The 13,480-nt window shown below is 38.6% G+C and overlaps 1 protein-coding gene across 3 annotated transcripts in view; it reads left to right on the top strand.

Annotated features, from left to right (window-relative positions):
* The window catches only part of frem1b (Fras1 related extracellular matrix 1b), a 195,636-nt gene that overhangs the window by 83,335 nt on the left and 98,821 nt on the right, over positions 1–13,480 (top strand). For all 3 annotated transcript variants that reach the window (XM_072574234.1, XM_072574233.1, XM_072574232.1), the window contains 3 exons: positions 7,259–7,426; positions 9,829–10,037; positions 12,350–12,443. In XM_072574234.1, coding sequence (XP_072430335.1) covers positions 7,259–7,426; positions 9,829–10,037; positions 12,350–12,443 — 471 coding nt within the window. The remainder of the gene's footprint in view (positions 1–7,258; positions 7,427–9,828; positions 10,038–12,349; positions 12,444–13,480) is intronic.

The raw sequence follows: 13,480 nt of genomic DNA, 5'->3' as shown, positions 1-13,480 counted from the left end.
GTTGGGCCGAAGGGCCTATTTCCACACTGTAGGGATTCTTCTTCTTCTTCTTCTTCTTCTAAGACAACATGAGATGTAATTGTTCTATGTAATTTCTCAAACAGGAGAGCATCACAACTCTTCCCAAGACTGCAAGAAACTACAGAGAATCATGAACATAGCCCAGTCCATCACGCAAACCAGCCTCCCATCCATTGACTTTCCACTTGATTGGGAAAGCAACTGACATATTCAAAAACCCCTCCCATACCAGTTAAACTCTCTTCCACCCTTTTCCCCAGGATAGTAGATATAAATGTGAATACACATATGAACAGATTCAAGAACAGCTTCTCCCCCCGCTATCAGACCTTTGAACAGGCCTCTCAAATACTGATGTCAATCTCTCTCTCTCTGTGCACCTTCTCTGCAGCTGTAGCACTGTATTTTGCACTCTGGTCTACTACCCTGATGCACGTTGTATGGTATGATCTGCCTGTAGAGCATGCAAAACATTTTTTTTTACTGTGTCTCGATAAATGTAAACTAAGAATAAGGAACAATATGGTACAGAAACAGGTCTTTTGGCCCTCCAAACCTGCGCCAATACATTCTTCCCTTCCAAACTATAACTGGCTTCACTTACAGGATCCATATCTCTCTATTCCCTTCATATTCATATATTCATTCAGGTGTTTCCTGAAAGCTGTTATTGTATCTGCTTCCATCACCTCCCTTGGCAGTACATTCCAGGCATTCACCACACTTTGTATGAAAAGCTTGTCTTGCATATCTCTTTTAAACGTTTCCCCCTCACACCTTGAACCTGTGTCCTCCAGTAATTGACTCTTCCACCTTGGGAAAAAGCCTCATATTTTCTTCTCTATCCATGCCATTCACAATCTTATAAACTTCTATCAGGACACTCCACAATCTCCTGCATTCCAGGAAAGACAAACCCAGTCTAACCAACCTTTCTTCATAGCTAAAATGCCCCATACCAGGCAACATCTTGTAAACCTTTTCCGTACGCTATCCAAAGTATCCACATCCTTTTGGTAGTGTGGTGACCACGACTTTATGCAATATTTAAAGTGTAATCTAACTAAAGTTCTATAAAGCTGCAGCATAGCTTGTCTAAATTCATACTTAATGCCCCTTCCAATGAAAGCAAGCATGTCATCAGTCTTTTTACTACCATATCCATCTGCGCTCCCACCTTCAGTGATCTGTGGACCTGCACATCCTGATCCCTCTGCATATCAATACTCCTAAGAGTTCTGTCATTCACTGTATAATTTCCATCTGTACTTGACCTTCCAAAATGCAACACATCACATGTGACAACAATCAATCAAATAAAAAAAATCAGGAATTTTCCAAGTGGGCTTCATCTAGTAAAGTGATTTCTAGAACTAATGAAGATTTTTAAAAATCATGAATTCAGGTCATCCACATACAACAATGAAATATAACAGGATATTTGTAAATTATTTAACATATATGTAAGCTATCAAAATTTAATGTACATCTTTGTTGTTTTGTACTGTTTTGTTGTTTAATTGCTCTTATAACATTTATTTGGCAATTAAATCCCAAGAGAAAGACATAGGATAGTGCAATTCTACGTTCTGAAGGTGAGAAAAATCCCATGGAGGCATAAGATAGAACCAATCATTGAAACAATGTGTAAATCATTATTATTTTTCTGGACATGCTGTGAAATTTTCATATGTATTGAAATAAGTGAAATCATGCTTGAAAAAGTAGAGAACTATCGCTCAAATATGATTGTAGTCTGTAAAAGAAACTAAAAACATGTTGTGTGAATGATGGTAAAAGAAACCCTAAATGTGAAAAAGTACTATTCAGATGAAAACCATAAGGTTGAGTAGGAATATTGGGCTGTAATGGAAAATGTGGTGCAATTCTCTGGTGTCATAAAACAATTATTTCATTCTCTTTCTTGTAGATAGTTTATCAGGTTTCACAATGCTTTGATTCCACTCTAATAGGTTCTGAGATGTCTTATGCCCAATGTATGATTTGCTGTCACTGGCGCATACAGGACTGGTGGTGTATGAACAGACCAGCAAAGGAGTTCTTGGGAAGCTTTACGTGCGCTCTCTGAAGTTTCCATGTGCTCCTTACAAGATTTCTTCATGATTTGGAGGCCTCTATAATAAACATTCTCCATTTTGATCAGTCACAAGCAAGGGATTCCTTTGAGTTAGCACAGATATTTGACCTTCACAGGGATGCTTTGAGAAAATTCCTAAAGCATACTCCAGTCAGTCTCACTTCCGCTGAGGGCAAATTGTGAGAACCAGTTATGAGAAATGGAATTAATTGTGACTTCAGTGAAAATTAATCAGGATGATCAGTATAGTTTTGTTAAGAAGGTCTTGTCTTACTAACTTAATTACATTTTCTGGAGGTAACAAGGAGAATTGATGAAAAGGATTTTGAATGGTTTTCTGTGAGTTATTTGAGGTATACAAAATGATGAAGAATTTGAATAGAGTGGACAGGGAAAACCTGTTCCAGAGGCCAATTACCAAGGGCACAGACCCAAGATGAAAAATGAGTTAAGGAATGGGAGTGGTTGTCTGGATTTTACTGCCCAGTTTGGTAGTTGAGATGAAAACACTGAACTCATTTAAAAGGAACCTGGATCTGTATCTGAAGTCACAAGGCTATGGACCAGGTGTTGGAAAATGGAATGAGAATGGAATGTTAATTTACCCAGCCAGTGCAAATATGATGGTCTGCATGACCTCTATTTGTGTCATAACATTTGTATTGTTCGATTTTCATTGCTCTCCTGCTGTAAGAAAGCTCTGAGTAGAGAAGTTTCTTCAAGAGTTGGATTGTGGACAAACTAACCAAATATTCTATCCAGTAGATCTGGTTTTCAGTGACTTGCAGCTCAAAGGTGGACATGTTGGCTTGGGAGAAGATGCTGCTATACACCTTTCTGGGGCAACTATTTCATTGCATGGATCACTTGCACATATTGCAATGTACTCCTAAGTAGATGTGCAAATTCTTATGTGATCCATAAGACTGTAATCCAATGAATGATACAATAAAAGACAGAAAATTAAATAAGCAAGAACCTAAAGATGTGACTGTTGCAGAGGAGATGTGACTACCAGGAAGCTAATATCGATAGCAGATAGTTTCAACATTCTCCAACGGTGTTCCGATGCAGTATTGAATAGTTTGGAAATGATAATGATTGTCCATTCCACGTATCATTAACAGGACTACTCTGTAGCTTTCAGAAAAGATTTTGTCATTTAGTTTGTGGATGTCAGCTGTTTGTCAACAATCAAAGACAATATTGCACTGAATGTGATCATCTTGTTATTTAATATCGCTCAGTGTCTACCAATCTTTCTCTCCTAGACCTCTACAAACATTACAGAATAATACTCCTTGTATTCAGTATTCCTGTTTGTCAATTCCTCTGCCTCTCTGCCTCCTCTGTAACTACTCCCAGGAGGAGAAATTCCATTCCAGGACATCCCAGATGTCTTCCTATTTCAAGGACTGCAATTTCCCTTTCCACATAATCAACAATACCTTCCAGCACATCTCCTCCACTTCCTGCACCTCCACCCTCGAAATCCACCCCTCCAACCACAACAAGGATAGAAAAGGATAGAAGCCCCCCCCCCTCCCCACAACCGCCCCCCCGCACCCCCCCCGGGCCTCACCTTCCACTCAACTAATACCTGGATACAGCGAATTATCCTCCACCATTATCACCACCTACAGTCAAAGTCCAACGCAAGAGTTGTTTTTTCCACCCCACCCCTATCAGCATTTTGCAGAGACCATTCCCTCTGCGACTCCCTCGTTAGATCCATGCCCCCTACCAGCCCACCCTCCACACCTGGTACCTTCCTGTGTCGCTACACAAGATTTAAAACCTCATACCTACACCTCCCCTCTCACCTCCGTCCAAGGCCCTAAAGGATAATTTCAGATCTGGCGAAGATTTTCCTGCACGTCCGCCCACCTCATTTTTCTGCATCCATTGCTCTTGATGTGGTCTCCTGTACATCAGGGAGACAGAATGCCAACTCACGGAGTGGTTCAGGGAACACCTTTTGTTGCACACACCAAACAACCCCATCACCCTGTGGCCAACCAGTTAAATTCCCCCTCCCACTTCTCCAAGGACATGCAAATCCTGAGTTTCATCCACTGCCAAATCAAAGCCACCCACAAACTGGAGGAAGAACACCTCATTTTCCGCCTCAGGATCCTACAGCCACATGGCACCAACATTGACTTCACCAGTTTCCAAATCTCTCCTCTTCCCACCTCATCCGAGAACCAACCATCCAACTCGACACTCCCCCCTTGACCAGTCCTACCTGTCCATCTTCCTTCCCGCCTATCTGCTCCATTATCCCCACCGACCTATCACAACTACCTCCCACCTGCATCCCCTTATCGCCTTCACACCTATCTTCCCCCACCCCCACCCCACCCTCCTATTTATCTCTCAGCCCCCTTCCACCTTCACATTACTGATGAAGGGCTTATGCCCAAAACGTCAACTGTCCTGCTACCTGACTTGCTGTGCTTTTCCAGTGCCACACTTTTTGACTTCAACATCTATAGTTCAGACTGATGGCTGCTAATTTAATAAAGCCTGCAAGCTATACACCATATAAGGGTAGGATTGGAATGTTGCTCCCCCAATTGCACAAACCATCTGTGCAACCGTTTGTGATTACACCACATGAGGCTTCACAGCTAAAGCATCAATTGTGACATCCTGCGCATGGACACAATGAGCTAAAAGGCTTTGAATGATGTTCTTAAAGTTATTAATGGTTCACTCATCCACAGGATCTGGCATCATCTGCAAAGTCATGATGAAGGAATAGAGATATATTTCCAAGCAAGGATATATAGGATATAGATGGAATCATATATGTGTGTTTTTCCATATCCAGTCTCTCCTTATCATTCAAACCCTCTAGTTCAGGCAACATCCTTGTAAATCTTTTCTGTAGTCGTTCCAATTTAACAATATCCTTCCAATAGATGGGCGGCCAGAACTGTATACAAAAGTGGCCTCACCATTGTCATGTAAAGCCACAAATTATGTCCCAATTCTTATACTCAATGTTCTGACCAATGAAGGTAAATGTGCCAAATGCCTCCTTTACTACCCTGTATACCTGCGAGTCCACTATATACCCAAACCCCTAGGGATCCTATGTTCGATAACACTCCCAGGGCCCTGCCATTAATAGTTTTCCCATTCAGATTAGATAAGATTAGATTGCCTACAGTGTGGAAACAGACCCTTCGGCCTAACAAGTCCACACTGACCCTCTGAAGAGTAACCCACCCAGACCCATTTCCCTCTGACTAACGCACCTAACACTATGGGCAATTTGGAGATTGTACATCCTTCAGTTGATATACTTTTCAGGTTGGAATTCTGTTCCTTCATTATCTCCCAATATACAATGGAAATGAATGATCACAAGCTGTTTATTTATTTCACATTTCATATAAATAGTTTGAAGATTGCAAAGACAATTTCTGGCCTATTTAATTCATTCTCTGTACAGGAATGTTATTGCATTTAATTCTATCCAACCCAAAGAACACACCTCACTAGCCGGTTATTAAGAACTGCCTACATTACTTCCTGTTCCCTTGATTTGTAGATTGCTCAGAATGATCACAAACTGGATTATCATTCTTCCTACTCTCCAAGTTTAATTTCTCCAGCACCAGGAGTCCCATTTATCCTTCAGTGGGTGAACTCCAAACCAATTGGAGAAAACCTACAGATACTGGCAATCTGAAATGAAACACAAAATGTTGGCAACACCTTCGAGTTAAGCATTATTTGCAAATGGACCAGACTAGTTCATGTTTTAGTTGTAGACCATTCTTCAAAATGTTTAGACATATCTACGTCTGAAAAGCTATTTTCTTCACAGATGTTTCCTGACCAGCTAACGTTTTTCAGAATTTTCTATTTCTGTTCCAAAGCACTTTTTGCTTCAATCATTGATGTACAAAGCTGCCATAATACACCAAGCCTCTAATGCTGAGAGGCAAATTTTCAACACAACAGACCTTACAATATTTAAAGTTATTGTTTGTCATAAATCAAAACTAATCTTTTTAAAGCAATTTCCAGCTTAAAAAATCACTGCTGATTGCAATGAAAGAATTAACATTAAAGCTTTTACACATACGGAGATAAGAATTCAAGAGCATAATAACATTCAGGAATAACAGAAGGCCAATACGTCCTACAAACCTTTCTCTATTTGGCAGATGTACCTACATACCCACCTTCTCACCATATGTCTCAATCTCTTTTTCTCCAGAAGTGTCTCCTTGATCCAATTTATTCTGCCTATTTCATGCTTTTTCTCTGGCAATTTAGAAGTATTTTTTACCTTGTTTGTAAAAAAAAAAATCTGTTCAACCTTCTTTTTTAAATTTCCTGAGAAATGTCATGCCTCCCTGCCCCTATTACTAAAGGAGATGTCACACACTATGAATGATCAGAGAGCCTCTGGACACACTTTGGAACAAATCTTTCTTGTAGATATTGAGCATCAGCAGACTCTTGGACTGTTGAAATCAGCACAACTGTGTCCAATCTTGTTATCATCTGCTACCTAAGACCACTCATTTTCCAGATGTATCTGTATAGTAATCAAAAGCAGGATGCTTGTCTAGCTCCTTTTTTCTTCCTCACACAAGAATATAGAAATAATATCTGTCCTGCAGTGCTCATAAAGACAAAGTAAAGTTTTGACTTATTTCCTTATACATTAGCATGTATCCAATGATTATATAAACCTTTCAGCAGATGTTAACAATACAAGTGGGAGAAGCTGGCAAGAAATTTCAACTTTGGAAGAGCATAAAATGGGTGTGAGGAGAGTGGGAACTCATGATGCTCATTGACCTGAAAAGAATTTTCGGATGATTTATGTATAATGGTCAGCCAAGTTACATATTGTCCATTTGATACCCCAGTCCAAACTGCAAGTTTGGCACAATGCAGCAAATGAATGCTGTTGAATGCCTTGCTCCATCCTTGGAACTGATGCATCACATAGTTAACTTTCCTGAAAATACTTTTTTTGTACATGTACATGCCAGTCATGTACTGATTTTATGTATGCCCTGTAATCAATGGGAAATTCCTGACATTGTGGTATTTCTTTTGTTTTTCAAGCTTTCTGCATTTGTCTCACTTGCTAATTTTACATTCCAGCATGCGGTGAACCACATGAAAGTAGCGTACATGCCTCCTCTCGAGGATATCGGGCCTCATCCGTTATTGGTGCAGTTCATATTTTCTGTCAAGGATCAGCAAGGAGGCATCGTGACTGGAATTGTCTTTAACATCACCATCATTCCTGTGGACAACCAACCACCTGAGGTATGGGAGAGCAGCAACAGTTTGCTATTGAACAATATGAAATAGATCCTTGAGAAAATCATTTATTTATTTAAAATTGTTTTTTTTAACCCATGCATTCTACAGGATCTCTTCAATCATTTATAAATCCAGCCCCAAAGGCAATTAAACTTTTCCTGCTGCAGCATTCCAGATTATTTATACCAGAATGATCTGATTTTCTTGTTGTGTGTTTAAAATACATAATAAACTGCTTACTTTTAAAAAAGTCATGATGTATTGATGTTAATTAGAAAACATTTGGATTAGATGAATTATGATAAAATATTTATTTAGAAAACTATTTAAAGGATTAAGGCATATAATACAAGATAGTTATTGAAAAGAGCAATAGTAATGATGATTACAAGTTTATATCCTGCAGTTATTTCCCCTCTGTGGTCTCATTACCCTATGTTCACCCACATAAAATGTCATTTACCATACATCAGACATTAATCGCCATTTATTCAGATAGTGGGAGACTTAAATATGAAAGCATATTAATAATAACAACCAATAATGTTGGATAATCACTCGGGAGCATCAACATTGAAAGAGATGTAATCATGTATGTTGGTAATTTGAATTTTCATTTTAAGATTTGTAGAATGCACAGTACTTTGATTTTAAAAATAGCAAACTTATTAATCTTCCATTTACCTCATTTGTGTATATATCAGTTTACCTGCTAACTAATAATTTTAGCAAAACAAACTATTTCACCTACTCCAATCTTTGAGGCTGTGGGAATGCCATGTGATCCCCATTTAATTCCTGAACCACGACTGAATTATGGTGGATTCAGGGCTAATTGTGTCAATTTGTTCACTAATTGAAATTTGCCATCTTCTATAATTCAGTTGAAGGCTATGGAGGTAATGCTTGATAGTGAGACTAACTGACTATCTCTTTCCAAAACCAGTACAAACATGATGGGTCAAATGCCCTTCTTCTGTCCTGTAAATTCTATAATTCTGAATACAAAATCAAAAACTGACAGAAGACGGACTGCTCAGGACCTCTCCTACTGAGGTAAATGGATAATCTGAGGCAGAGTGAAGATTTCCTTATTTGAATTACACTTGACAAGTATTCATGGTGTTGGAGGGTGAGGAGAAAGAATGCAATATAGGTCCACTACTCATGCTTACTGGAGTAGAATCAGATTGTGGGCATCAATCTTTCTATCTTTGATCAAAATATTTTACTACCCACTTTTCTCATTGTTCTTGCAATTATTTGCACAAAACTGTTATTTTTGCAATTATGCTGTAGGCTAATAACATATACACACTTAAGGCCATAGCATGAAATTCTTTCCTATATTATTTTAACTCAGGTATTCAAATATTGGGTTCCTGTTCAGCTTTCACTAGAAACTTCATGCTGACAGCAGTCACTTTTCAAGTAGCTCCCTCAGACTGAATTCAGTGTCTGAGCACTCCAACAGTCTGTTATTAACTAAGTTTCATACTCCATGCTGAATCTCTCACTAGGAGTCTTCTTAACTAACAGCAGCCATTCTTGCCTGCCTCTGTGGAAGACTTTAAACATAATGTCTTGATTTGATTTCTCTAAGGCTCCCTCTACAAGTCGCCTGAAATGCATCTTAAAACAATTTTATTGAAAATTCTGTTTCTCTTATGATACCAATTACTGAGACAATGCTGTTGGCCCATTCTCACTGACCTCAATTGGTTGCCTTGTTCACTAACGCATTAAATTTATTCATTTTCAAATTGTTCTCTGGCATTTTTTTCCAACTCTATGACCCAGCATACAGAATTTACTCTTCCAACTCTGCTTATCACTCTTCTCTACAGCCTGCTATAGTACTTTTGACATTTGTTAAATGGAAGACATTCTAAAAGCACATGTTGTAATTTTTAAAAAAAAGTTCATTCATGGAATATGTTGCTGGTGAGGCCAGAGTATATTGCCCATCCTTGATTACCCAGAGGGCTGTTAGAGTCAATCACATTGCTGTCAGTCTCGAGATACATATAGGCCAGACCAGGTAATGATGGTAGCTTCCTTCCCTAAAGAACATTAGTGAACCAGATGGGGTTTTCTGACAATTGACAATGGATTAGCAATCATCATTAGATTCTTAATTACAGATAGTTTTATTGAATTTAAATTCCACTATTTGCTGTTGTAGGATTTGAATCTGGGTCCCCAGAACATTACTTGGGTGTCTCAATAAACAGTCCAGCAATAATACCAGTGGGCCACTGCCTCACCAAGAATAAACATCTTTTTTTTGTTGTTGTTTTTCATTTTCTCCTCCCCTTTCATATTTATTCTGAAAACTGCTTTTTTGAATTTGGATTTGCATTTGAAATTTGCAAAGTGAACATTTTGTTGGTTCTTTTTGTTAGATTTTCACTAATGAAATAAAAGCTGAGGAAGGTTCAAGTTGCATGATCACTGCAGATAACCTGATGGTGACAGATAAGGATACGATTCATGAGGATCTCCGAATTCAGTTGAAACAAAAACCACAGCATGGAGATATTGAACTGCAAGGAAACATCATGCAGGAAGGGGATATGTTTACACTTGATGACCTCAAATCCTTTCAAGTCAGGTGATGCATGCTAGCTCAATTTTCTCAATTTGTGATTCTTAAAAGGTTGCATGTTGACCAAGATAGTCACTTCCAAAGAAGTTGCGGGGAAGGTGGTAAGGTGGGCAAAGATGTTGTTGGGGCAGGGAGGTGCACCTTGCCTGTCATCATGATGGTCATCACACTTTAATGGAAAATCTCGATTGTTGTCCGTTTATTTACTTTCAGAATGTTTATGTGAGTTTAAAATCAGGTATGTACACTGCATGTTGCCAAGCTAAAACTTTCTAATCATAACCAAGACACAAATAAAAGAGATGTTTTGAACTGAAAGGACAAAGAATAGATTGGATTGAACAACACCTCTGTACTTCTTAAAAGTTTTAGTCAAAAAATATTATAGGTAAACCTAGAAGGAACAGGAGTTGCTTAGTAAATAAGATCAGATATACCAGTTGTGAGTCATTTTTTCTTGATTTTATATATGATCAATGAATAATACCAATTGTAGGGTACACCCTTCAGTGTATTTGGATTCAAAAAGCATGGGTGGTTGGATAGAAAATATTCACATTATATGGGACAATTGTTTTAGGCTGGTTCAGCTCCTGGAGCAGCCAGAAATATTTTGCTGCCAAACATCGACTGGGAATTCACAGTAATTAAAAATTATCCTGGAAGAACCAGAGATGCAAGAGATGACATTATGTAATTGAACAAATCATTCAATTGGGAATCCCAGTGAAAAATCCCAGTTAATTACAAGCAAAGCTGAGGTTTTCATAACTTGTCTTAATTACACTTGATAGTGCTGCAGCTCCAGAAAGAATTATTTCACAGAACATGGTTCTGAAATGAAATATAGTTAGAGGTGGCACTTCTTGTTTCATTGGTGTGTCCATTTACACCTTGGGCCCTACTCATTTTGCAAAATACACTTCAGTGTAATTTCTACAACACCTTCTGGATCAATCTAAGCAACAGATTATTGGTAAATTCTTTTCCTGTGTTTCTGTCAAGTTGGAGACATCAAATTATGCCATCACTATGTTAGATAGTCTCCAGTTTCCAGTGAATTTCCAAAGTGCATTAAAAGAAATGTTAGCCAACATTGGAACACACCAGAACTACTTTCTACAGAAATTGTGAATCCTTCAGGAGGCATCATATTAAAGCTTTCTTTTGCTTTATTTTTCAGGATTCTTTGGGGTCAGGACTGTCGTATAAGGGCTTGATTAGTAGCAAACTTGCAATGATCTCATGGAACTGAACCTCAGTGGGCAGAAATAGTACAGTGTGGGTGGAGTTAAGAGAAGGAAAGAAAAAAATCTTTTGCAGAGAAGCAAGTGGAATGGACTGACTAGCATTAGGCAATAGAATAATCTGTGAATAATGTAACAGTAAAGTTAGTCTGGTATGCCTATAATTATCATCAATTGTAGAATTTCATCTTGCTATGTGATAAGGTAGCCAAGTCTGAAGACATGTCTTGAACTTGTATTCTCTTTAAGCAATCTGTGTTGTACCTAAACTCATGGGTGTAGTTTTGAAAACAGAACAAAAGAAGGATGAGCAGAAGAGTTCGTCCAGGACCTACAAAAATCCATCAGGCCCAATAGCAGCACACCCCCTCCCCCCATGTCATTCCCCATTAATCTGCCACAGGTCACTGGAAAAATGCTAGTGGAGTTACAAACTGAAAGCCGTTGAAGTATCCAGCCGACTGCTTTAGCAGATTTGGGCTCCTTACTGCTATTGTCCAAAGTGAAGGGTCAGTTTCTAACCCATTACTGTCAAGCTTTCAGTTTAAAAGAAATAACTTTGTATCAGAAATGTTGCAATGTTCTTCTTTACGATGATTATACAGCATGTTTAGATAAAGATACAGACACTCTGACAGCAAATATGCGAGCTAGCTGACACACTGATTCACTCATTATAAACTTTCAGATAAGATTTATTCAGTGGCAGAGCGTTCTTCCTCATATCTACAATAGCTGCTGACATTGATACAATCTGTTTCCGACTTGTCAATCAGATGAGTGCTTTGCTGTGATGTTGTTCACAGTTGTCCCATTGTGTGATTTGGCCAGTGCATTGTATGTATTTTTTTGAATAAGGTACAGACCGTTTTATTTTTAGATAAAATTAAAAGATTTTTTTCAACAAGTTTCATGTGAAATTATGAATGTTACTGTCTATTGTCAGTAATTATAGGGTATGGATGCAATTTGAACTTGTGTCCATAGAAGGTAACACTTGAACTGTTGTTTGTTTTTTCCCTTATGATTGTGTTGTTTTAATTTGTGGCGTCATTTCCACTCTGTTCACAGGTACAAACATGATGATTCAGAAACACTGCATGATTTAGTTGTGTTTACAGCTACAGATGGATTTAACACTGCAGATGAGGTGCTGAAAGTAAAGGTAAGGACAAAAGGAATGTGTCAATATATGTTGTAACATATGAGAAGAATTCATCAAAAAGCTTTAGATAACATTACACAACAATAAGGTGCAGTTTGATCCCTATGTGAGTATTATATGATATATAGTTCAATCTTTTTTTCTCCACGCTAATAAGACAGTGTCTAAAAATACTGTAGTGAGGAGTTTTGCTTTGTGAGTTTTAAAGTATTACAGAGCATTAACAGCCCACTAAGTCCATGCTTTGTTTAATTCCATATGAGCTTCTTCCTATACTGTTTCATCTCACCTCATCAACCGACCCATCTTTACTCTCGTCATGTGCTTGCCTAGCTTCTTGCTTGCTGTGGTAGTGAGTTCTACATTCTAGCCACCTCAAGGTAAAGAGGTTTCTCCTGAATTCCTTCTTGGATTTATTCAGGACTATCTTATATCACAACGCTAGCTTTCCCCTATAGGCTGAAGAGATTGGGAAGACACTGAACGACATTAGTATTCACTCAGGAACAGGACATTGTTGCTGATGTGAATACTGAGTCACAATTAATTAGAATGGACGGCTTTGAGGTATGTAGGGAAGAGGTGTTGTAAATTCTGGAAAGGGTGAAAATAGATAAGTCCCCTGGTCCTGATGGCATTTATCCTAGGATTCTCTGGGAAGCAAGGGAGGAGATTGCAGAGCCATTGGCCTTGATTTTTATGTCCTCGTTGTCTACAGGAATAGTGCCAGAGACTGGATGATAGCAAATGTGGTTCCCTTGTTCAAGAAGGGGAGTAGGGATAACCCTAGTAACTATAGGCCAGTGAGCCTCACTTCTGTTGTGGGTAAAGTCTTAGAGAGAATTGTAAGGGATAGGATTTATGAACATCTGGATAGGAATAATGTGATCAAGGATAGTCAGCATGGTTTTGTGAAGGGCAGATCGTGCCTCACAAACCTTATTGAATTCTTTGAGAAGGTGACTAAGGAGGTGGACGAGGGTAAAGCGGTAGATGTGATGTATATGGATTTTAGTAAGGCGTTTGATAAGGTTCCC

The sequence above is a fragment of the Chiloscyllium punctatum genome, chromosome 7 (genome assembly GCF_047496795.1).
Source record: "Chiloscyllium punctatum isolate Juve2018m chromosome 7, sChiPun1.3, whole genome shotgun sequence".
In the NCBI taxonomy this organism is placed as follows: Eukaryota; Metazoa; Chordata; class Chondrichthyes; order Orectolobiformes; family Hemiscylliidae; genus Chiloscyllium; species Chiloscyllium punctatum.
This window is presented reverse-complemented; position numbering and strand designations above follow the sequence as displayed.